Source organism: Tenebrio molitor, chromosome 2 (genome assembly GCF_963966145.1).
Source record: "Tenebrio molitor chromosome 2, icTenMoli1.1, whole genome shotgun sequence".
Lineage (NCBI taxonomy): Eukaryota > Metazoa > Arthropoda > Insecta > Coleoptera > Tenebrionidae > Tenebrio > Tenebrio molitor.
In genome coordinates, this window is record NC_091047.1 from 6,444,274 (window position 1) to 6,465,595 (window position 21,322).

At 37.0% G+C, this 21,322-nt stretch overlaps 5 protein-coding genes and 1 long non-coding RNA gene across 9 annotated transcripts; 4 read left to right on the forward strand and 2 right to left on the reverse strand.

The window, feature by feature from the left end:
* Window position 1: 1 nt before the first annotated feature.
* Window positions 2-4,147, forward strand: LOC138123355 (protein mono-ADP-ribosyltransferase PARP12-like). Of its 4 annotated transcripts, none has more exons than XM_069038024.1 (2): window positions 2-125; window positions 3,264-4,147. In XM_069038024.1, the coding sequence occupies exon 2, from the start codon at window positions 3,271-3,273 to the stop codon at window positions 4,009-4,011; it is 741 nt and encodes a 246-aa protein (XP_068894125.1). In that variant the 5' UTR covers window positions 2-125; window positions 3,264-3,270; the 3' UTR covers window positions 4,012-4,147. The 4 variants fall into 4 exon arrangements, with proteins under 4 accessions (XP_068894125.1, XP_068894122.1, XP_068894124.1 ...); XM_069038021.1 differs by lacking the exon at window positions 2-125 and adding an exon at window positions 2,602-2,797; XM_069038023.1 differs by lacking the exon at window positions 2-125 and adding an exon at window positions 2,603-2,767.
* Window positions 4,148-4,688: 541 nt separating this feature from the next.
* On the forward strand, window positions 4,689-5,985 carry LOC138123357 (protein mono-ADP-ribosyltransferase PARP11-like). The gene is made up of 2 exons (XM_069038027.1): window positions 4,689-4,985; window positions 5,070-5,985. The coding sequence occupies exon 2, from the start codon at window positions 5,088-5,090 to the stop codon at window positions 5,715-5,717; it is 630 nt and encodes a 209-aa protein (XP_068894128.1). The 5' UTR covers window positions 4,689-4,985; window positions 5,070-5,087; the 3' UTR covers window positions 5,718-5,985.
* Window positions 5,986-5,988: 3 nt separating this feature from the next.
* PolI (DNA polymerase iota) lies at window positions 5,989-8,623 on the forward strand. The gene is made up of 2 exons (XM_069038017.1): window positions 5,989-7,797; window positions 7,849-8,623. The coding sequence occupies exon 1, from the start codon at window positions 6,140-6,142 to the stop codon at window positions 7,772-7,774; it is 1,635 nt and encodes a 544-aa protein (XP_068894118.1). The 5' UTR covers window positions 5,989-6,139; the 3' UTR covers window positions 7,775-7,797; window positions 7,849-8,623.
* On the reverse strand, window positions 8,124-10,712 carry LOC138123361 (uncharacterized). Its single transcript, XR_011156764.1, has 2 exons — window positions 9,267-10,712; window positions 8,124-9,204 (listed from the first exon to the last, which is right to left on the reverse strand). It is a non-coding gene; the product is annotated as an uncharacterized lncRNA (long non-coding RNA).
* A 1,639-nt stretch (window positions 10,713-12,351) lies between these two features.
* On the reverse strand, window positions 12,352-13,321 carry LOC138122804 (uncharacterized). The gene is made up of 4 exons (XM_069037105.1): window positions 13,045-13,321; window positions 12,808-12,993; window positions 12,647-12,757; window positions 12,352-12,589 (listed from the first exon to the last, which is right to left on the reverse strand). Exons 1-4 carry the CDS (start codon window positions 13,192-13,194, stop codon window positions 12,440-12,442), a joined length of 597 nt encoding a protein of 198 aa, XP_068893206.1. The 5' UTR covers window positions 13,195-13,321; the 3' UTR covers window positions 12,352-12,439.
* Window positions 13,322-17,706: 4,385 nt separating this feature from the next.
* On the forward strand, window positions 17,707-21,279 carry Gnpat (dihydroxyacetone phosphate acyltransferase). The gene is made up of 10 exons (XM_069037104.1): window positions 17,707-18,120; window positions 18,172-18,348; window positions 18,404-18,533; window positions 18,584-18,939; window positions 18,992-19,625; window positions 19,701-19,780; window positions 20,501-20,662; window positions 20,713-20,885; window positions 20,938-20,999; window positions 21,056-21,279. The coding sequence occupies exons 1-10, from the start codon at window positions 17,929-17,931 to the stop codon at window positions 21,130-21,132; spliced, it is 2,043 nt and encodes a 680-aa protein (XP_068893205.1). The 5' UTR covers window positions 17,707-17,928; the 3' UTR covers window positions 21,133-21,279.
* The last annotated feature ends 43 nt before the right edge of the window (window positions 21,280-21,322 follow it).

The following is a 21,322-nucleotide window of genomic DNA, read 5'->3' on the forward strand; positions in this document are numbered from 1 at the left end:
CGCGCGCACATAACGTGTGAAATGATTCAAGAAGAAATAAAACTAGCAAAACTTCAAAATTGATACAGTTATGTGCAGTTATTATGTGATTTGTGTTTCGACTAAGTACTTTAATGTGTTGTTAAGTATATACCTACATTCTTTTTTCTTTGTGAGAATGCATTTAACACATAGCCAAAGCACTGGCCCAGCGCGCGCCGGCGCGTGATCAGAAATTGCGGCGACCCCAGATATCAGGTTCAAACGTGCAAAATAATAGTTCTTTTCGATATAAGGACGCTGTCACATCATTTTTCAGGTCAGGTTAGGTCAGGTAAAGTCGGCGTTTTTATTTTCAATATTTAAAATTCGCCCTTAAACAGTTAGGGGCGGAGCGTGCTTAGGCTATGTGCTAAATGCATTCTCGCAATTTCTTTTCAATTCTGTTTGAACCTTTGAACACTTGTCGACGCTCTTGTTTTTTAACTTGACAGAAAGTTTTTCTTGCAATTTCTTCGTATAAAATATGAAAAACAATCTCGCATCTGAAAATATACAAGGTGATTCACGAATAGTGTCTGATTTAGCGCCCTTATTCCTACAATACTTCGCTGTTTTTCAATTTGAATAAAATTTTGTGATCATAGTAATCTAATTTCAGAAAAATGAAACAATAATGTCAATCAAATGTGTCAAAATAATTATATTTTTGTAAATAAATCAGACCCTGTCTAAATATTTCCTGATTCATTTCGTTAAAATTTCAAGAAAAAGAAATAAATGGTCCCCTTGGATGGAAATTGCAAATTTGTGATGATTTTAAGGGAGTGAGAATTATAGCATGAAAAATAGAATCTGTAATTTCCATCCTGACAGCATTCTTCCATTATTATTTCTTCCAACATCATATTTTTACATTTACAAGTCAACCAGTAACATTTTTGCCCTGACATTACGCTCTAATTAATATATTCTAGTGCATTTTGTAGTGTTGGGTTACAATTTAAAATCTTCCAATCTCTCGCTGGACGAAGTATACATGCCATTGACATTAACATTAACATTCCCATTCCGTTATTCGTGTTAAATTTAGTTTTTACCAGTATGATTAATTGATTAAAGATGTTATTACCTCATAGTTGTGTTCTTATACTAAAAAGTTTAGCGGTTTCTTTTTGTTACCTACTTAAAAATAAGTTAAAAACGAGGTCCGGTATATTTTAGGAACTTTTGTTTTATACACAGTAATGTTGGCTCGTTGGCTGTGCTGTAAACTACCAAAGTGGGGAATGTACTGTTACGATTTAAATCGCCGCGCGATTGTAAATCTTCGCGATTTTTCTAGAATGTTCTAGAATCCATCGCGACGGAAACGTACTCGGACTTCCGCCGAAAAATCTGCGCACAGAGGGGGTGGAAGCTATAAATCGGGGGAACCAGAGACAGAGCGAGGATTTTTCACGACCTTTTGCCGGGAGTGTTGTCAGTGCCTGGGGAGAGTCAAGGGGACAGTGATCGAGTGAATTTGCAGGGCCGACGAGACGACGTAGTGGAGTTCACGAGGGCCGTTGGAGACGATTCGTCTAAGTACCACCGCCCACATCGCCAAGCGGATCACGGACTTCACTACGGAAGGTTCCAGACCGAACGCTTTTGCGGATCAGGATCTCGTCGAGTTCTGTCAGTCCAGGTCGTCCCCGGACTCACCGGAAGGTGCCGGATCTACCCACCAGCAAGTCGGGAGCAGTGGTGACACCCCAATTTTTACAGGCCGTAGCTTCTCAAAGTTTTCGGTTGTATTTTGTCACTCCGTCGAACTAATTGAGCGTTTGTATTTAACTATAGTCAAATTTCCATTGTCACTCATTAATTCGACGGGTGAAAAGTTCCATCAAATTCATTAATTTGTATATCGCGTTTAGGATTATAATTTGTTCCACTGTTAAAGTTGCAGTTTTATAATAAGGCGCGTCATTTCATTAATCGTACTAACTTAAGAAAAAAATTTCCTTATCAAGTCCGTCGGGTTTTTATATTCACGAACGATTATCAATCGGTGAGTGACCTCGCCGGGAATTGTGTATCGCGCTCACCGAACATTTTTTTGCGCGTGGTTCTTCACCGGTCCGTACCGGAGAAAAACATCTTAACTTCAATTTTTTTTTTTTGGAGCGAAGGAAGACTTGGAGGACCTCCCCGCTTATGCGGGCGGCGTAGCCGAATAGCGACGTTACGTAGGACCAGTCGGCCTTCCTCCTTCGCTAAAGAAGGAATTTTTTTTACTGTTTCGCCGGTACTCGTTCGTTGAATATCTGGGACCCGGAGGACCCTCCGAGGAGTTAGGTTATTCAATTTTGTACACGCCATAAAGGGCTAGTCAGGCTTCGTTGTTTTCTTTTTCATTTATATCATTATTTTCATTGTTTGACATCTGAATAAACGATTAGTTGGAAGATTGTGTATCATTTCCCGTACTCCGGGCTGTTCTCACCAATTTTTCAGCTTCGGTCGGCGTTTCTCGTGGTTCGCATTGTAAACCGAGTCGAAGCCACGACTTGTTCGTTATACCCCTGAACATTCCGGATTTGTAACCGGTAACAGGGTTGCCCAGTTTCGGGAGCGTAATTTATAACGTAACAGTACCTATCACCAAAGCTATCACCCTAGATAAAGAAGCCTATCACCCGTGCCTATCACTTTTTGCCATATCTACTGAGTTGTGTGTTGTGTTTATATTTGCACACGGTGCAAAGTGCATAGGTGCATATTTGCAATATTTGCATTGGAGGTAAAAAAAAAAACAATCAGGAATTTTAAGGTTAGAAACAAATAATTTTCTTAGAACACGTAACTTTAAGATTGTACAACAGGATAAATGAATTGAACTGTTATTAAACAAATAATAATAATAATTCAGTAGCGACGGAAAATGTTCACTTAAAACAAAACTTATGTAGTGGTTTCTTATATTGCAAGATATCGTAATTTGTTTTTTTATACAAGTATTGGCAACCTCTTTTGACGTTAGCCTTAGTCGTCATACAAATTGTTATTGCATAAATAATTTCTATCGATAGTAATGGTATTGATAAGGAGTTATTGGACCCCGTATCACACCTAATTAATTGTTTAAAAAAGTATTTGACGCAGTTATGTTAGTCCCACTTCACTTATGAAATTCATGTTTTTTTTTTTTTTGTTTAAGCAGCGTTTATACACTGACAAAAGTAAACTAAACCAGTAAGCAATTAGTATCTACGTACTACTCTTTTTTTTATTTCCAGGTGAGAAATGAGCAGGCGCGGAAAGAACAAGAATGATAGTCTGTGCAACAGTTTTCAAAAGCTGTCTGTTAAGAATACATCTGGAAATGGCAGCAGAGCAGGAAGTTCTAAAGCAACTCCTCCCACCCCATCAGTGGTGAATCCAAATTTGTTTAATATCAAATGCTCAGGGTCCAAAGTGGTGCGGTACCAAAATCTGCACCCCTCTGATAGTATGTATGAAAAAATTGAAAATCTGATAACAAATGACAGATTCGTCGTGGAAAATATTGTGGAAGTTAAGAATCCATTTCTTGAAAAGGCATATCAGTTGAAGAAAGAACAGAAAGTGAAGCAATTTGGGCAGGAAGTGAATGAAGTGCTGTTGTTTCATGGCACCAAAAAAGCGAATTTGAACAGTATTTGCACTTACAACTTTGACTGGCGATTGTTTGGCAATAACATTGGACATAAATTTGGTAAAGGTGTCAGTTTTTCCGTCAATGCCACATATGCCAGCAATTATTCAGATCCGGACGATTATCATAAAGTGATGATTGCTGCAAAAGTTTTAATTGTTAATGTTTGTCAAGGTAATAAGAACATGACATCGCCGCCTCCTGGATATGACGCGAGTCAAAAAGGTAACAACGGGATCGTCGTTGTAAAGTATGAGGACAATGAATTTTACCCAGCATATAAACTTTATTACCATTTTGAAGAAGAAGAAAGTAGTAGTGAAGATGATCAACTCAATAATTATTATTAACAGATACTTTGACGAGAAATGTTTCTATTTCAGTTTGTTTTTGATGTTTGATGAAATTTGAATTTCATTTTTCATGCAAGAATGTTTTGTTTTGACCTTTATTTTTATGTTTTAAAGTAAAGTGAAATAAAACCTGTATATTTTGTTTCTTTTATTTCACAGCTTTTCAGTTAAAAGTAGCGTAATTTATCGAAGAAGAAAATATCTGGTGTACTGTAACAGTAACAACGTAACAGTGCAAATCACAAGCTGAAACTATTTCCGCCTCGTGAGTTACTGACTTACTGTCATCAGAGATAACATAAATACTGTCATATAGTTCACTCAAGTTGCAAAAAAACCACTTGTCACTTGCAACAGCATTTTTTTCATATTTTTGAACCAAATAAGGCACAAAGGAACCATAAAATCATAGTTTGGGTTGAATATTTTCCATATAAGTACAGTTTTTTTAAAGTAATTTCAAATGACTAATGCCATAAAAGTGTTGTTACAAATGCAAAGTGGTTTTTTGCAACTTGAGTCAACTTTAGATAAAAAAAGTCTTCTTTATCTATGCTTACTGTTGCAAATTCACCCATTTTCCTAATTTTTAAGTTGGTGCTGCCAATGTCGCCAACATTTAGTGTCAAAACATACTAACCAATTTAACTAACATAATGTTTAATTAATTGTTTCTAAATGTGATGAATACGAGAAAACAAAAAAAAGTTGGAGGAAATCATTAAGACATCGTACTCGTTTAGATTCCATTCTAAAAGTAAACAAGACAGAAAAAGATGTAAGATGAACGGAAAGAAACAAGGATTCCACTTTAGGGACATTTTGTTCCAGTACAATACTCGACCACACTGATCACTATTTTTTACAGCGTAGGTACTTAGGCAGTTTCTCTTTGTGTTTGTGATTAATAATTCACGGGCAAGCTCATTTAGACCTAATCAAAGAATCCGTGGAGTTCAAAGTGATTACAAGTAAGTTTCAAGTTAATTCAATTGCACCAGTTAAAAGAGCTTAAATTAAGATAAAAATTGACTTATTTTATACTTAACTTGCAGTTACTGTGGAATTGCAAAATGAGCAGACGTAGAAGAAACGATTATGACGATCTTTGCTCGTCGTTTCAAAACCTATCTTTTGATAGCCGGCCATGCACAAATCCCAACATAATCAACATAAATCCCGGATGCAAACCTGTATGGTACAAAAATTTACACCCTTCGGATGACGCCTACCAAGAAATTTGCGACCTGATAGCGTATGACGACCTAGTTGTGGAAAACATTGTGGAAGTCCATAATTCATATCTTAAAAAGGCTTACCATAAAAAGAAGAGAGCGAAGAGGTTTGAGTATGGTCAAGTGTCTGAAGGTTTATTTTTTCATGGAACTGTAAAGGCAAATTTGGATAGTATTTGTACTTACAATTTCGATTGGAGATTGTATGGTTCTAGTACAGGGCACAAGTTTGGCAAAGGTGTTTCTTTTTCTCCCTCTGCCAAGTATGCAAGCCATTACTCACATGACACCTACCACAAAGTGATGATTGTTGCCAATGTTTTAATTGGTAGAATTTGTGAGGGTTATAAAGACATGAGTGTACCTCCAAGAGGATTTGACACTAGCCAAAACGACAAAGAGACTGTTATTGTCAAGTACGATGACAATGAATTTTACCCATCCTACAAACTCTACTATCATTTATAAATCAAATGACTACTGTTAACACTCTTATGTAATTTTATACTCTTATCCAGTGTTCTTATGTACGTAAGAACAGATTTTGATTTAACTTTAGTTGCAATATTTTAGTGATTAATGAAAATAAGAATTTCAAACTTGATTCAACTTTAGTTGCAATATTTTATTGATTTGTGAAAGAATGTTTTGTTTAAGTTTATTTCATGTTTAAGTTTTGTTACATTTTGTTTGATCTGTGAAGATGTTACGGCATTTAATAAAGTGTTATTCACAACTTGCGTTCAATTTGAACAAGGCGCCGGAACGGAAGGTGCTGATTGGTTGTCAGAAGTACCAACAGAAAAATTTTACATAACCTCACAATCGTAACAATGAAATGTTATCGTAATTAGATATCAGTTTATAGATTAATAAAAGAAAAAGACACAATGTCTGCGTTTGAAATTGACGATCACGCTCGCACCATCGTACACATAGATATTGATTGTTTCTATGCCCAAGTGGAAATGAACAAAAATCCAGATTTGCGTGCGGTAGCCCTCGGTATCCAACAGAAAAACATTGTGGTTACCAGTAATTACAAAGCACGCGAATTTGGCGTTAAAAAGTGTATGTTAATATCTGAGGCGAAAAAATTGTGTCCCGATCTTGTTTTAGCTAATGGAGAAGATTTACATGACTACCGTCAAGTCTCATATAAAGTGACCAATTTGTTACACAAGTACAGCCCTCTGGTGGAGCGACTGGGTCTAGATGAAAATTATATCGATGTGACAACCCTAGTGAACGAAAGAGTGAAGCAGAAAGATGACTTGAAAGTTGTGGGAAACGTTTTCGGAGCGTCTAGTGAAAAGTGTGACTGTGGTTGTACGGAACGCTTGACTATGGGTAGTGTGATAGCTCAGGAAATGAGAGACTTGATCAAATCTGACCTAAATCTTACCACGTGCGCGGGAATCGCTCACAACAAGCTCCTGGCTAAAATTGTAGGCGGGTGTCACAAGCCTGACCAACAGACAGTTGTTTTCCCCAACGATGCTCTAGAACTGATGCTCAGTTTGAGTTCTTTGACAAACATTCCAGGAATTGGGAGGACCACTTTTGAACAATTGGAAGGTGCGGGTATTAAGACAGTTGAGAGTTTACAAAACACAGAATTGCGACGACTTGAAGGCTTGTTGGGAGTTGAAAAGTCTAGAGCGATTTATAACTACAGCTACGGCATAGACAAGAGCCCGGTGAAATCGTCGGGGAAGCCCCAAAGCATAGGTCTGGAAGACAGCTGCAAATCGATATCTGTCGAGAAGGAAGTCAGGAAAAAACTGGAACAGCTGCTGAACCGCCTTTTGGTTCTGGTGGCGGAGGACGGCAGAGTACCGAAAACGCTCAAACTAACCACCAGGAAATTTGACAAAAGCAACAAAACGAGCAGCCGGGAGACGCGACAGTGCAACATCAACCCGGCCCTCTTCGCGCCGAATCAGTCCAACAAAGAAGCCAAAATAATGACCACCGTGATGCATCTATTCAACAGGATAGTCGACATGAAGAAGCCCTACCACATCACGTTGCTGGGGCTGTCGTTCACCAAATTCCAAGAACCCCCCAGCGCCAGGAACCCCCTGGCCACGTTTCTGCGCAAGGACCTGGAAGTCCAGTCCGTCACCAACATAGAGAACCAGAACGAAAGCGAAGAAGTCCCGGAGCGCAAATGCGCGATTCCTTCGACGTCGGATCTGGAGGCGGCGGACGTCGACTCGCCGACACCCTCGCCGAAAAAGCTGAAGTTGGCGAGTCTCGTTTCGAAGAAGAGGTGTTTCGACAATTGCTACGAGGACTGCGAGAGCCCTTCCAAGTTGAAGGTCGCCGATTTATCCCTGGATCCGATCGCGTGCCCCCCGGATGCCGACAAAGACGTGTTCAAAGAGCTGCCGAGGGAAGTGCAGAAGGAGTTGTGGGACGACTACAAGAGGAGGAAATCCAACGAGATCAATTTCTGCAGCAGTCAGGTGAAAAAGGCCAAACCCAACACTCTACTCAATTATTTCATCAGGAACAAGTGACACAAATGAGACACATTATTTTTGTAAAGATAAGATTTTTTAGTTATTATAGTATTAATACAATCTGTTTTAAGAGTGAGCGTTTTCGTCACCTTGCTCAGACCCAATCAGAACCATAAAAGTCCACAAATAACTACGTAATAAAAGCTTAAGCAGCTTAAAATTTGGACGATACGCAATTATAAAAAGCGTTCAAAAAATGTGTTGTCAATTGAAGTCGGCGAAGATGCTGCGGCGTGAGTTATTTCCTTGCAGATACAGTTCTCAGAGCTGACGAAAGTTTTGTTGGGGTTACATGTTTTTACTTTAAACTGATTTAATGTACAATGGTGATTGGAGGGAGGTCATGTATCTGACGGAAATGTCAAAGCAAAGAAACAAATTTTTTGAACACTCGTTGCAAGCAGACCATTACCGTAAGACATAAATAAAATAAATTATAATACTGTGGGGTTAAAACAAACCGCACCTGTACCATGTGATAATCTCTGTCATTATAAATATGTAAAAAATTGCTTTGATGCTTAATCCTAGATGATGCGCCGTCCACGTGATTTATATCGGTTGCCTTTGCCAAAATTTTCGTCTAGCACGTGATAGCTGATTTTGTAAGCTGGATAAAACTCGTTGTCTTCGTACTTGACGATCACGACCCCGTCTTCTCCTTTCTGGCTTGTGTCGTACCCATCCGGCGGAAGCTCCATGAACTTGTTTCCGATGCAGCTCTTAGCAACAAGCACCTTGGCCACGAGCATGACTTTGTTGTCCAGACCTGGGTCGGAATAATTCGACGAGTACGTCGAATTCGGGGAAAAACTGACCCCTTTTCCGTACTCGTGGGCTTTGCATCGTCGCCAGTCAAAATTCATTTTGCAAATGGCGTCGACGTTCGCACGTTTCGTGCCGTGGAAGAGTAAACGTTCCTCGACAAAAGCGTCTGCGTGTTGCAAGCGTTTCTGTTCCCTTTTCAGTTCGTACGCTTTTATCAGATAAGGATTTGCAATTTTGTCGATGCGATCCACTTTGAAATTTCTTTTGTTGGTGATCATATTTGTGACGACTCTGTATTCACTGTCGTATGATGGTAATTCCGTAAATGTCACTACGGAGCCTACGTTATAATTGGGATCCAACGATATGTCGAAGATGCTTGAATTGTGTTGTGATCTTTCCGGAGGAGGTTGGTGCCTGATTGAAGGGACGGTCGGGATAGGTCTTGACAATCTCGGAGGCTGAATCGTCAGCGATTCAAAATTATAAGTTGCACCTCCATATGAGTTGTGTCTAAGTTGTCCAGTGACAGGAACGGGGGGTGATGCCCTTACATTTGACTGATAAGTATAAACACGCCCTCGGTAGTCTTGGGTTGGGCGACGTTGTGGTGTTTCTGGTTTACTCGAAAATAACCCACCCATTACTGCATGCAATCTCTGTTTGGATGAGTAATAACCCGTTTAATTATTCTATTGACGCAACCCACAAGTAAACTCACCGATATTACCCAATTTGTCAAAAGATTTTCGTTTCAACGAACCAACTTACTGAAAGTTACACAAACAACTGACAGCGTAATGAAAACAGGGAACACCCAACGACCCCACAGATGACAAAGGGGAAGCACATAACAGATTAAACATTTGACCTACTGCGCATCATCCGTGCTGCGCATTTGATCTACACACCGAGGGATCGAAGTATGTACAGTATTACATATAAATAAAACTATTATTGCATAATTATAATACCCCATCTACGTACGTGTGCAAAGTTCCGAGAAACGTTCGAGAGTTTGCATCATGACCAGCCGAGGTTATGTTTTGCTCAATACTTCTGTAGTATCTATTATTATCGACAATACGTGCAAGTACAGAAAAACTATTTGCTTAATTATTTATCTCAATTCTTATGGTTACACTACTGTAGCGTAGCGAGAAAGTAGTGTCAAAAACTCAAAATGCATATTCTGAAAAACTCTGTTCGCATGTCAGACATCACCACCTGTTGCCAGTGGCCTTATGTTGGTTAAACTGTTGCTAAAAATTAATTTAAAACGTCAGATTTTTTTTATTTTCGCATTTGATGTTTGAAAATCATGGATTTTTGAAAATGAATGCTGAAGAAAGTTTATCAGTAACGCCGCCGCAAATTAGGCAAATTGCACAAAAGACGTTAGAAAATTTACTGCCGGAGAAATCTCAGAATGAAAATTAAACGTTTTGTTCATTGTTATTTATTAATTTGCTTTGTTCTCTGCGAGATTTATTTTTTGACGTCTGTCAGTTGACACTTCACGCTACCAACGTCAATACAGTAAATTTTACTAGTCTATTCTAACACGCCAACGACCTATTAAAGCACTCAAATGACGTCATTTGGGTGTTAGAATAGACTTTTTTGTAATTTGCCTCCATTTTGATTCTCTAATAGACATATTAACGAACGCGACGTCATCATCTGGGATGTCCTTATAGCCATTATTTCACGGAACATTTTACGAAAATTTTTAGGTTGGCAAAGCTTGATTCGTCATGCGTGTCAGTTTAAATTACAAAATGTGCAAAGAATTATTTATCAGGTAACAAATTCACGACCGTACTTTTGGCAATGTCACGTATTTCAGCGGGCGTACATGAAAGATTATCTTCCATATTCGTGTTTTGTGACAGAATTTGGATAAAACAAAAGGCGACTTTGAAGACTTGATCAAATTTTCACTTTTAAAATTAAGACATTACCAACCGCCACAAAAATCCCTAAATCGAGGAAAATAAACATTTTTGTTTAAAAACGGCTTAAAAACACATTACAAAAAATTATATAAAAAACTCGTTTCATAAGACCTTGAAGCACTTATTCTTTAAAATAACTCGTGGCTACGCCACTCGTTTTTTAATCTTGAATTCGTACTTCAAAACTGGTCTTATGAAACTTGTCTTTTAATATAACGGGTGACTATTAAAATTTTCACTTGGAGTTGGCTTTGAACGAGTTTTTATTTTTTCTGTTACTTTAGACACACGCAAGAACGAACGACAAATGTCAGTCAGTACAATTGAAATATAACCAAATTAAGAGAAAAAACATTTATTGAAATGTCAAACTTGTCAGTGTCTAAGGTGCAACGTAAAACAAAGAATGATCCATAGCCAACCCTAAGTGAAAATTTTAATAGTCACCCGTTACTAATTCTAAACGCAAAATAGAAAAATTAATTTTTTTCACAGCCGGCTAAAGTTATGCCACATAAAAAATATCACCAACCATCGCAAAATTCCCAACATATAAAATTTTTAATTTTTTATTTATAAAATGGTATAAAGCGGCGAAATAGAAAAAATAGTAAAAAGATTCGTTGCGGAAGGTCCTTCAAGCACTCATTTGTCCTAAACTCGCCGCTACGGGGCTCGTTTCGGTATTTCAAATTCGTTCTTAAATAGATGCCTTCTGCAACTTATTATATTTTAATATGCTATACTTTCTTTACTCGGTACTTGTTTGCGAAAAATGAATACGTTTTAGACACGAAGTAGCAGGTTTTATACCAGGGTCCAATAAACGCGAAGAGATGTTTGCTGTTTAGACGCCTGTTACGATTGTTTCTTATTTCTTTACCAAAACTGTAAAAATTTTATGAACTTACAGGAGTGTGGTATTAGCACTACACGGAAATTATCCATATCTAAGAGGTCTTCATGCCTGCTTTTACTTTGGTTTGCTAGTTTGCTGTCGACAACATTTTGTTTATGTTGTTGTTGAATTTTGACAGTAAAAATGTATTGATGGTTGCCTACGTAAATTACAAATAGTTCACTCTCATTTGCATTTTCATAATGAAACAGTAAAAACTCCCCTAAACAAAAATTATTATTAAACCATAAATTATATAAAATTTATCGGATAAAACATTTTAATGACAGTTTTTACATGGCACATTTATGTAACCTATAAATATAAAAGCGCTGAAAAAGGCGTAGTTGTAGGTTTTTACAAAGGACGTCTACCTCCAGAAAATATTTTTAATGTCATGTAGCGATTGGAACAAGTTTTATCTATTATTACCGACAGTTGTTAATGAAATTAAATTTACGTTAGGTCTTTCACTGGATTGCCTCACTGTTATTTAATATTTATAATATTCAACAATTATTAAGTACAACAGAAAAAATCATAGTTTTCTTTAGGCAACTTCAACATGGCTTTTTTTAAAGCATTAGATATAACAATATTTCAATACTCGTTACTTAAATGTGTTCTTCGTATGAATGGTTTAATCCTTGTTAATCATTTGCTTTGTTCTGTGCTCAACGTTTGAGCGTTTCTGATGTATCCTGCTCTAATTCTCAAATACGTCACCTTTTCCTACTTGTTTTGTGTTTTGCCTTGTTCAAAATCTCTGTTTTGCAACGCTCTCATCGCACCTTGAAAATTCTTATTCCACTTGATCCCTAACCAGATTACAAGATAACATTTTTGATAAGCTGATCATCATACACAACAACACAACATTCTTGGACACTCGACAGATATCGCTCGGTAATGAAACCGAATACTTCAAGTTCATCAGAAAAAGACAATACTTTAAGTAAAAAATTTATTTCATCTATAATCTCGAGTTAAAATTCCAACACAACTCTTTACTATTCACGAAAAATTCAATATTATCAATCAGGCGTGCATCGATTTCCTGAGATCTATGTCCCTTTCCATCGGTGTTTGCGGCACTTGACTATCCTCCTCGTCTTCTACGTACCGGTACATAAGGAAAATGGCAGCGCAACCCACGACGGAAAGACCTCCGCCGGCAACCCCCAACGGCTGAAACGACCAAACAAATTAAGAATTTTTCTTGCGACAGTTCCTACCAATCCTTACTCCTGGGATTTTATGAAAGCTGACGTTCTCCGTGCATTTCACTGTAGTCGCGATGGTCACGACCGAACCGATGATTCCGATCAGCGAAAATATAAAGTTCAGAATGATATCCTGCAAAAACGGCGTTGATAACCCGGCGCAACCACCTACATTGCACTCACCGCTTTCACCCATTTTCCTGGGTACTTCACGGTAGCCCCGCAGGAAAATATCATGTAGAGCAGCAACTCCACCACGAAGTTGAGACCAACACAAACGGGAAAAAGTATGTCGTACCAGTCTGGTTTATCTAGACACACGTCCCAAGTCTGGGCCAAAAACAGAGCCAACGCCGCCAAACACACCAACTGAAATCGCGCGTTACTAAATTTTCTTGGACAGCTTTCTGGAAAACTCACCATCGCTACGACCTTCACCCATCCCGTTTTAGTCAAGGGAAACTTGCCACATTCTAACTTATCTCTGACTATCTCATCTAGGGTAGCACTCACGGGAGCTATATTACTCAAAAACTGGGCTTTCTTTTGATTTATAGCCCTCTCAGCCATGTTTTCTTTAACATAATTTCCGATTAATTATTGATCGAATTTTATCGGCACTGTAGGTGGCAATAAATAAATCGAACTGATTGCAACGTCCAAATTGTTACAATTATCGTTTTGCTTGTCGTCAGAAATAATCTGTGGTATTAGGTACCAAAAGCGATAACAGAAGTGATTGATATCTAGCTAGTGTTTGCTTTAGCCTCGAAATTGTGCATGATTAATCACGAGTTTTTACTTTATGGAAAGGGGCACTGTTTCGTTCGTAATTTGTATCAATAAATTTGATCAGAAGAGATTAATTGGGTACTTCTACGTTAGATACCGGTGCAAGGTCATGTTCGCTGGTTACAAGCGGTAAACTCTTTGATGGGAAAAAATCATTATTGAAATTGCTGAGATATGATAACCATCTAGATAAAGAATTAAATCTGAGTCAAATACTTGTTGTAAATTAATGGCGCTTAATTCTAACTCAAGATTGTACTGCTACCGATGAATCATCGAGAAGAGTGAGTACCTATATCTTACGAGACTAAATTAAAAAAGTTGTCTTCTTGTCTTCTTCTTGCCAATAGTTCATAAAGAAAGTTGTATTGGAGCACGTACAATTTTCTTTATGTCGCAGAGGCCTCCCCGATTCTTTCTTTCTTTCTTGTTTTGTCTCATTTTAAATTCAGAATTATTCGCCTCTTTCCAAGCATCAAAACTACCATTTGACGGAACGTCATATTTATAACCAAATTCAAAAATGACATTTTGGATTTGGTGCCAACTGTGAGAAAAAAGACGGACTCAATGATGGAGCCACGTGACCGCACATACCTAACTTTACTGTCATAATTTATGGAAAGGCAAGAAAACTTCTTAACTCCATTAGGTACGTACGTCTGTGTGCAGTAGAGTGCGTCGTGACTCCTCTATGTGTTCATTTAATTGAAACTCGTAACTCCATGTCCTCTAATCTAAAATTCTGTCACGTTGCATCTTGCATCACAAACACGTGACAAAATCGATTTAATTTATTGGGAGATGATGCATTTTCTTCCAAAAACTCCGTAGATTACTAAAATGTAGACGAAGTAGTTCCTTTTGTTTCCGATACTGCGTCTTTGAAATATGATGCTAATCGCGCTGATGAAATAATAGAAATTGAAGATTCAAATCATGAAAATAGATCTATCAACATTGAAGAAGAAATTGAAGGGGAAGAAGAACCTTTAAGAACAAGAAAAAATAGAAAACATGTAAAACAGAATACGTGGAATAAGGAAAGAATAAAAAGAATCATGAAACCGAGAAGGAGTATTACGGAAAAAATAGTACTATTGGGGACACGGAAAACTGGGCAGATGTGTCATTACGAGAGGCTAAATAACCCAGGGCGATCCTTACCAATACGCATGCGTTAGTGGGTGCTTTACTGCTTTGTTGTTACATGTACCTCATGGTACTGTACCGCGTGCTGCACGAAAGGCAAAGAACAGTAGATGAGTAGAACACAGACTAAAGATATAATTATGTTTTTATCTGCGTCTCTAATAGGTCTATTATTGTATTCAATTTGGCGTTGTTTATGGCTATCTCTTAAAGCACTCGTAGTTTAATAGATCTCTAAGAAAATTTTTATCAATATTTCAGTGTATTATTGTCATTTACACCAAAAAACTTCCAATATTAATTTTCAAACTCTACTTTTTATCATATGTTGCAGATGTAGTTGCATCCGTTACCTTGAATTACCAATTACATAATACAAAATTCCCTAGACTTTGAAAATTTAATTTTTTTATTTAAAAATTAAAACAAGGGTGCAAATTCTAAAATAGTAGTTTATTTGACGAGTTTGTGTGTAAATTGGTCCTTTTTTGGCACGCGTGGGCCATTTTAAAACGCGAGTGAAACGTTCACAAAATACAGACAAACCCTGTATCGTATGATAAAAGTGTTTGGAGCTTTAATTGCTTGGAGAATGGCTATAGTAATTCCTTTCAGCAAAGTAAGGGATTAATTGCTCATCTAAGGGAAACACATAATCTAAAATTTGAGTGTAATGAAATTGTCGTAAAAGATATGAATGGTATGGTAATAATCAATTAGAAAGAAATAAAGAAGAAGCTGGTAAAAATGTATTCGACCACAGTTACGATTTTATAATATTTTCTAAGTCCGTGAATGTCAAATTTAAATAACGCGCAAAATTATAGGACTTGCGCACAAGTAATGGAATGGCCTGGGTCATTTAGCCTCTCGTGTGTCATTCAGTTGTCAAAATTTCTAAACCATACCTTAGCTACTCATAACCAAGCTTAAGTTAATTTGACAGTTTTTTTGAAAATATCAATCATAATGACGGTAAAGGTGCATTTACATTGACACTTTTTGAAATGACAATAACAGACTGCCCAGGATTCCATGTCCCTCATTGTAGACACTGAGTGGAAGTACAGTTGGCTTCAAAAAAAATGGGAAATGAAATTTGACCTAATGTGAATTGGAAATTTAATTTGGCAATTTGTGTCTGTTTCACAGTTGTATTTCTGACACATAAGTGCAGTTTTTTAACCTAAATTCTAAAAGACCGTTTCAAACTATAAAAATTTAATAAAATCTGACAGAACTTTTTCTGACAGTTCCCGTTTTTTTTTAAGCCAACCCTATGATCTTTCAAAAACAGAGCGAAATATGAAAATTAAATGTTTGTATAAAGGGTCAAAAAACAAAATAACAGGAGGAATAAAAAACCATCTGAAAATGTTATCAATTTACCGAAGACAACTTAAACCAGTTTGTTACGTCCCAGAGTTATGCTGCTATGCCTTTTAATTAGCGGGGATATTGATAACGCCCGATAACAACAAACGTCATGCACTTTTTAATTATAAATAAAACTCCATTGTCGTAGATAAAATACAAAGTATACAGACAAAGCAGTCTTCACTTTATTTCATATAAGCTAGGTACTTTCAAGGTTGTTATTAATGTTTTGAACACAATTGATGTAGGTGAATAGACTGTAGGTACGCTCATAAAAGAAGATAATTCTGGTCATGAAGAGCAACACGTTACTAACTATAGACAGAATATTAAGCAACTCAGAAAAATAAAAGAACGTCAAGAGATGAGAGATCGGCTAGTTTGAAGGAATTTTTGGAGCCCTTACCGTTACTGCCGTTCAACCACAACTAAATTGTATTTAGAACCCATTTGGAGATCTAAGCAACAATTATTGTATGAAGTCTACTTCAACGAATGGTGTTAAGATTTAAGAGAAACAATCAAATCAACAATAATTTTTCATTTTCTTGAAAACCAATTAGAAAAATGCGAACCAAATGAAGACTTAATTTTATATAGTGATGGGTGCATTGGACAAAATCGCAACGTAATGTTTGCGAGAGCCTTACTAAATTTTTCTGTTAGCAATAAAGTTCGTGTAATTGAAAAGTACTTAGAAAAAGAACGCACCCAAATGAGAGCCGGTTCGATGCATTCATGTCTTGAAAGACAACTTAACTTAGAAATGAAAATATAAACGTTCTTGCTGATTAAGTGATTACGTTAACATTCGTACAAAAGCTAGAAAAACAGTCAAACCCCACGTTATAATTACTTGAATCATTCTTTTTTTAAAAGGATTTTTCAATTCCTTATTTCAAATTATTACTTCGGCATAAATTAAATCGTTTTTTTTTCCTTTTTTTTTGGTTAGGTAATTCTGTATTTTATGTTTACATTTTTTAAATAAAGTCATTCGTTTTGTTTATACTGTTTGTATTTTTTTAAATTCCTAAAACCGTAGCCAAGTAGGCATGAAAAATAAAACGTTATATCTCGTTTAGAATATTTATTCGACTTTAATTCTAGAAAAGCTTTATCTCCAGAATAAAGGCTAAAATTGAAAAGAATGATAGAAATTCACTTAATTTCATAGCCATCAACTATAATGATTCAAGTAGGTAATCAGGAGAAACTAAAACCGTTGGTTCTTGTTTAAATCTTTTGGAATGTTATTAGTGTTTTCCGTACAATTTATGATTTTGGAGTTACGAGGTTTGATAATTAGGGTGAGACGATAGGTATGTCATTTACTCGTTTAACCTAATTATCATAATTTTCAGTTTGAATATTTACGTAGTCTTCAGTATTATAGTTGTAGGTATTTCATAGATTAATACTTAGGTCTTGAAACTTAGGTCTCATTCTACTAATGAGATTTTAAGATGTATTTGATGATATTACACTTTATTAAGGCATAAATACGATTTTTTGACATTTTAAGAAAAGAAGGCAGCTTCAAATTATTTCCATGCCATGACACTCGAGTTTATGTTTATGTTTATTATTTATTATGTTTATTGAAAGTATTTATTACTAGCAAAATCTTGTTACCAGGATCTCACGTAAATAACTATTTCGCTCCCCAATGCATTCATTTTATTAAAAAAAACTGAGCCCTTTTCGTTCATTTTGCTGAAACCTCAGCTCCTAATATGCGCTCTGATCCGTACACCACGTACCATAAGTTCAAAATCCCACAAGTCATAATCAGTATCGGTAATGACAGCTGTCAGGGTCAGAATTTTAGCCTCGTACAAAGTTTATTTACTTAAAACACTTGTGAGTTCATTATCTCCATAAAGCCCACAATTCAAATGCATTCGAGTAGTATTCAATTTCTGACCTTAGACCGTAACGTTACTTGAAGTTTTCGCAAATGCGTGAGTGAACAGTCAGGTTATGAACATGTGCAGTTCTTCGAGGTGCTACCAGGACTTTCTGGCTCCCAGAAGGGAAGAATTAAGCAATTTTATGTGGGCATCGCGTCAGATCAACCCCCAAATTGCTTACAAACAACCGACGCGGCCCTCACCACAGTATCACAAGGACCAAGTACTTAAGAGCCCCAAGATTCAGGAATTGTTGAGTGAAGTAAGTGTGCGAGAAAATGATGCGAACTGAGTCAGAACGGGACAGTTTCAGCTTAGTCAAAGACAGAATGTCAGTAAGGACGTGTTGGAGGCCCAAATAAAAAATATCTTGGATGAAATTGGCTACAATAAGAAACTCAAAGTGATAAGGTGGATAGGGTTGGTTCTTGTCAAGATTTGCAACAAAGTGTGCTCAGGAATTTATATTAATGAGGATGCAATTGTACAGGTAGGAGACTGCAATGGATGAAGGTTAAGTACTTATTGATTTTATGTACTGATAGCTGAAATCTCGAATGGGGAATTGTCCTGTGATCTTTGTACCTAGTCATAGAAGTTACGCGGATTTTATTTTAATGTCATTGATGTGTTTTACCGAAGACCTTGCAATACCTGCAATAGCAGCAGGAATGGGTAAAACAATCCCCATTTTCTCAAACCATTTTGCATTTTATTTGTCCTAGATTTTCACGGTATGTGGGGAATGGGGACCATGTTAAGGGACACGGGGGCTTTCTTTATGCGTCGGTCTTACAACGATGACAGTCTGTACTGGACCACCTTCAAGCAATATATCTATCAGATTGTCACAAAAGGAGAGTTGCCAGTTGAATTTTTTGTTGAGGGTACAAGAAGCAGATCGAACAAATCACTCGCACCAAAATACGGTTTAATTCTGATGATTTTGAAAGCATTTTTCTTGTCACAAGTTCCCGACATTTTATTTGTACCAATCAACATCAGCTACGATCGCATTTTGGAAGAAAAGTTGTTTGCATTCGAGCTCTTGGGGATTCCCAAACCCAAAGAAACGACGTCGGTAATTAATCTGCGCGCGAAGTAAATTCCTTTTGTATAATTCGTTGTTTCAGGGATTCTTCAAGTCTTTGAGCATCGTTAAGGAGAAATACGGTGCAATTTATTTCGATATTGCGAAACCAATATCAGCCAAAGAGTTTTTTGGGCCTGTTCTTGACAGATCTGTCCACAATTTGCGGCCACTTCATCAACAAGAAATCACAGAAGAAGAGAAAAAACTGGTTCCCAAGCTGGCGCATGAGATTGTGTACAGACAGCAAAAACATTGTGTCATTACGACGTTTAATCTGTTGGCAATCGTGTTACACAATAATTTAATTAAAGGGAAAGACTTGTTAAATGTTGAGGAGATTATTGAAGAAATCGTTTGGTTGAAAGGAATTGTGGAAGCTTTGGGTGGCTTTGTTTGCATTGATAATGTACAAAAAAATGTCTTGGATGCCTTGGAAGTTCACCAAAATATTGTGACTTTGACAAGTGATGGAAAAGTCACTCTAGTATCTAACGAGATCGTTTTAGACAAGGCCAACATCACGAAACTGAAGGGTCACGAACTTTCTGAAAAAACAATCACCCTGTCAGTTCCCTTCATGATGTTACAGATTTACATCAATCCAGTTCTGCATTACTTTGTAGATGTGGCGGTCTTGGTTTTAATATTAAAAAATCACGAACGGGCAGCTCTAGGTAATTTTTTTTAATCGTTGGGTTGTGTGATTCCCCCATAATAGCATGTCGGGTAATGATTCTCTTTCTCTGCAGATGAACTCTTTGGGCACTATCGTTTTTTGAGAGCTCTCTTATCCCAGGAATTTATTACTTTCAATGCTAGGGAAAAAATGGTGTGTGGGTTATCTACTCTTTCACAGTTTTCTTAAATATTTTCTATTTTGCGTTTTTACTAAACTATTACAGTACACAAAAAAGTGCTTTAATAGCTGATTTCAGTGCTGTAATAGACCAGTACAATTTACATTTTTAAGGTTGGTAAATCTCAATGTCAAAACATCAAATGTCAAACGCCAAATCACGCTAGACAAACTTCACATTAGGTACGTTTTGTTGGTACATAACCGGAATCGGTTTATGATGGAACGACCGTTTTATTGGTGCACAAAACCGACTCCGACGAAACTTTTCATTCCGTTAAACTACATAGAATGGTCGGTTTGAATGTTAGAAAGTGGGGATTTTATGACAAAACTGTCAAAAATTTTAAGCCGTTTTGTTGGTGGGATGCATTCCGTTCAATCTGGATGACCCAACAAAACGCACCTATTGAATTTTCAAATGTTCCACTGTGTTACCAACCATCATAAAATCCCCCAAAATTTTAAAACAGATTTTTGATTAAAAAAGTGTATGAAAAGCCGCAAAATAGAAAAAATTGTGTATGATATCTCGTTTATGAGGCATTTTGTAGCACTTGTCCCTTCATGGCACTCCTCGCAAGCTCGTCGTGCCCTAAACCCGTGCGTACTGCAAAATGCTTATTATAAAACCCGGTATCATAATATACGAATATTTATTTGTATGATAATAAATTGTGATCGTTTTTTAAGGAATTCGATGCTGCTTTAGACCGCGGTATAAACTTAAAATTAATAGCCACGGATGAGGAATTGTACAAGCTAGGAGAAAATAAGAAACTTGAAGAAACCGTCTCCAACTGCATTGACTGTTTTATTTTCACATATTCAGTAGTGTGTTCTGTACTGCTCCAGGTACAATACATCAGACAAGTCTTCAAAACGTTATTTGTTGTCGTTTTTAGAACGCATCCAGAGTCATCGCCGAGACAACAATTTTGGCGAGAGTGCAGGCAGAAGTGGAGACCATGATCAGCGAAGAAAAGGGTTTCATTCATCCGTATTCGTTGAGTTTGGACACAATTTCAAATTGCTTGAGTATTCTCGCGAGTCAGAAAGTGCTGACAAGGAGCAGGAAGTATTTATTACGTCGATCATGTTGTCCCAAAAAATAGCGTTTCTTGTTGCAGCAAAAACAGTATTTTTTACGAAATCGACGCCGCTCAAGTATTATCGGTCAGAAGTAGGTTGGGTAAGTTGCAAAGAAACGGTTTGGAGATGGTTTTGATTGGATTTGTTTGGTTGCAGAACAATATGGGGGTCCAAGACAGGTTCTTGAGGGAAGAGTAGACAGTATTCAACTTCACTTGAAAAATAAGCTTTAATTGTGAAATGACTGGTTGTGTAGTATTTTTTACGTTTTTGTATTATTTTATCATGATACCAAGCCAAAGTTTGTCGTTTTAAAAATTTAAAATGTTTGTTGATGTGGTACTGCGGTGTGATTTTTTAATAAATTGTTTTCCATAGCACTCGGTGTTTTTGAATTTAGGCGGTCGATTTTATGTTGGTAAC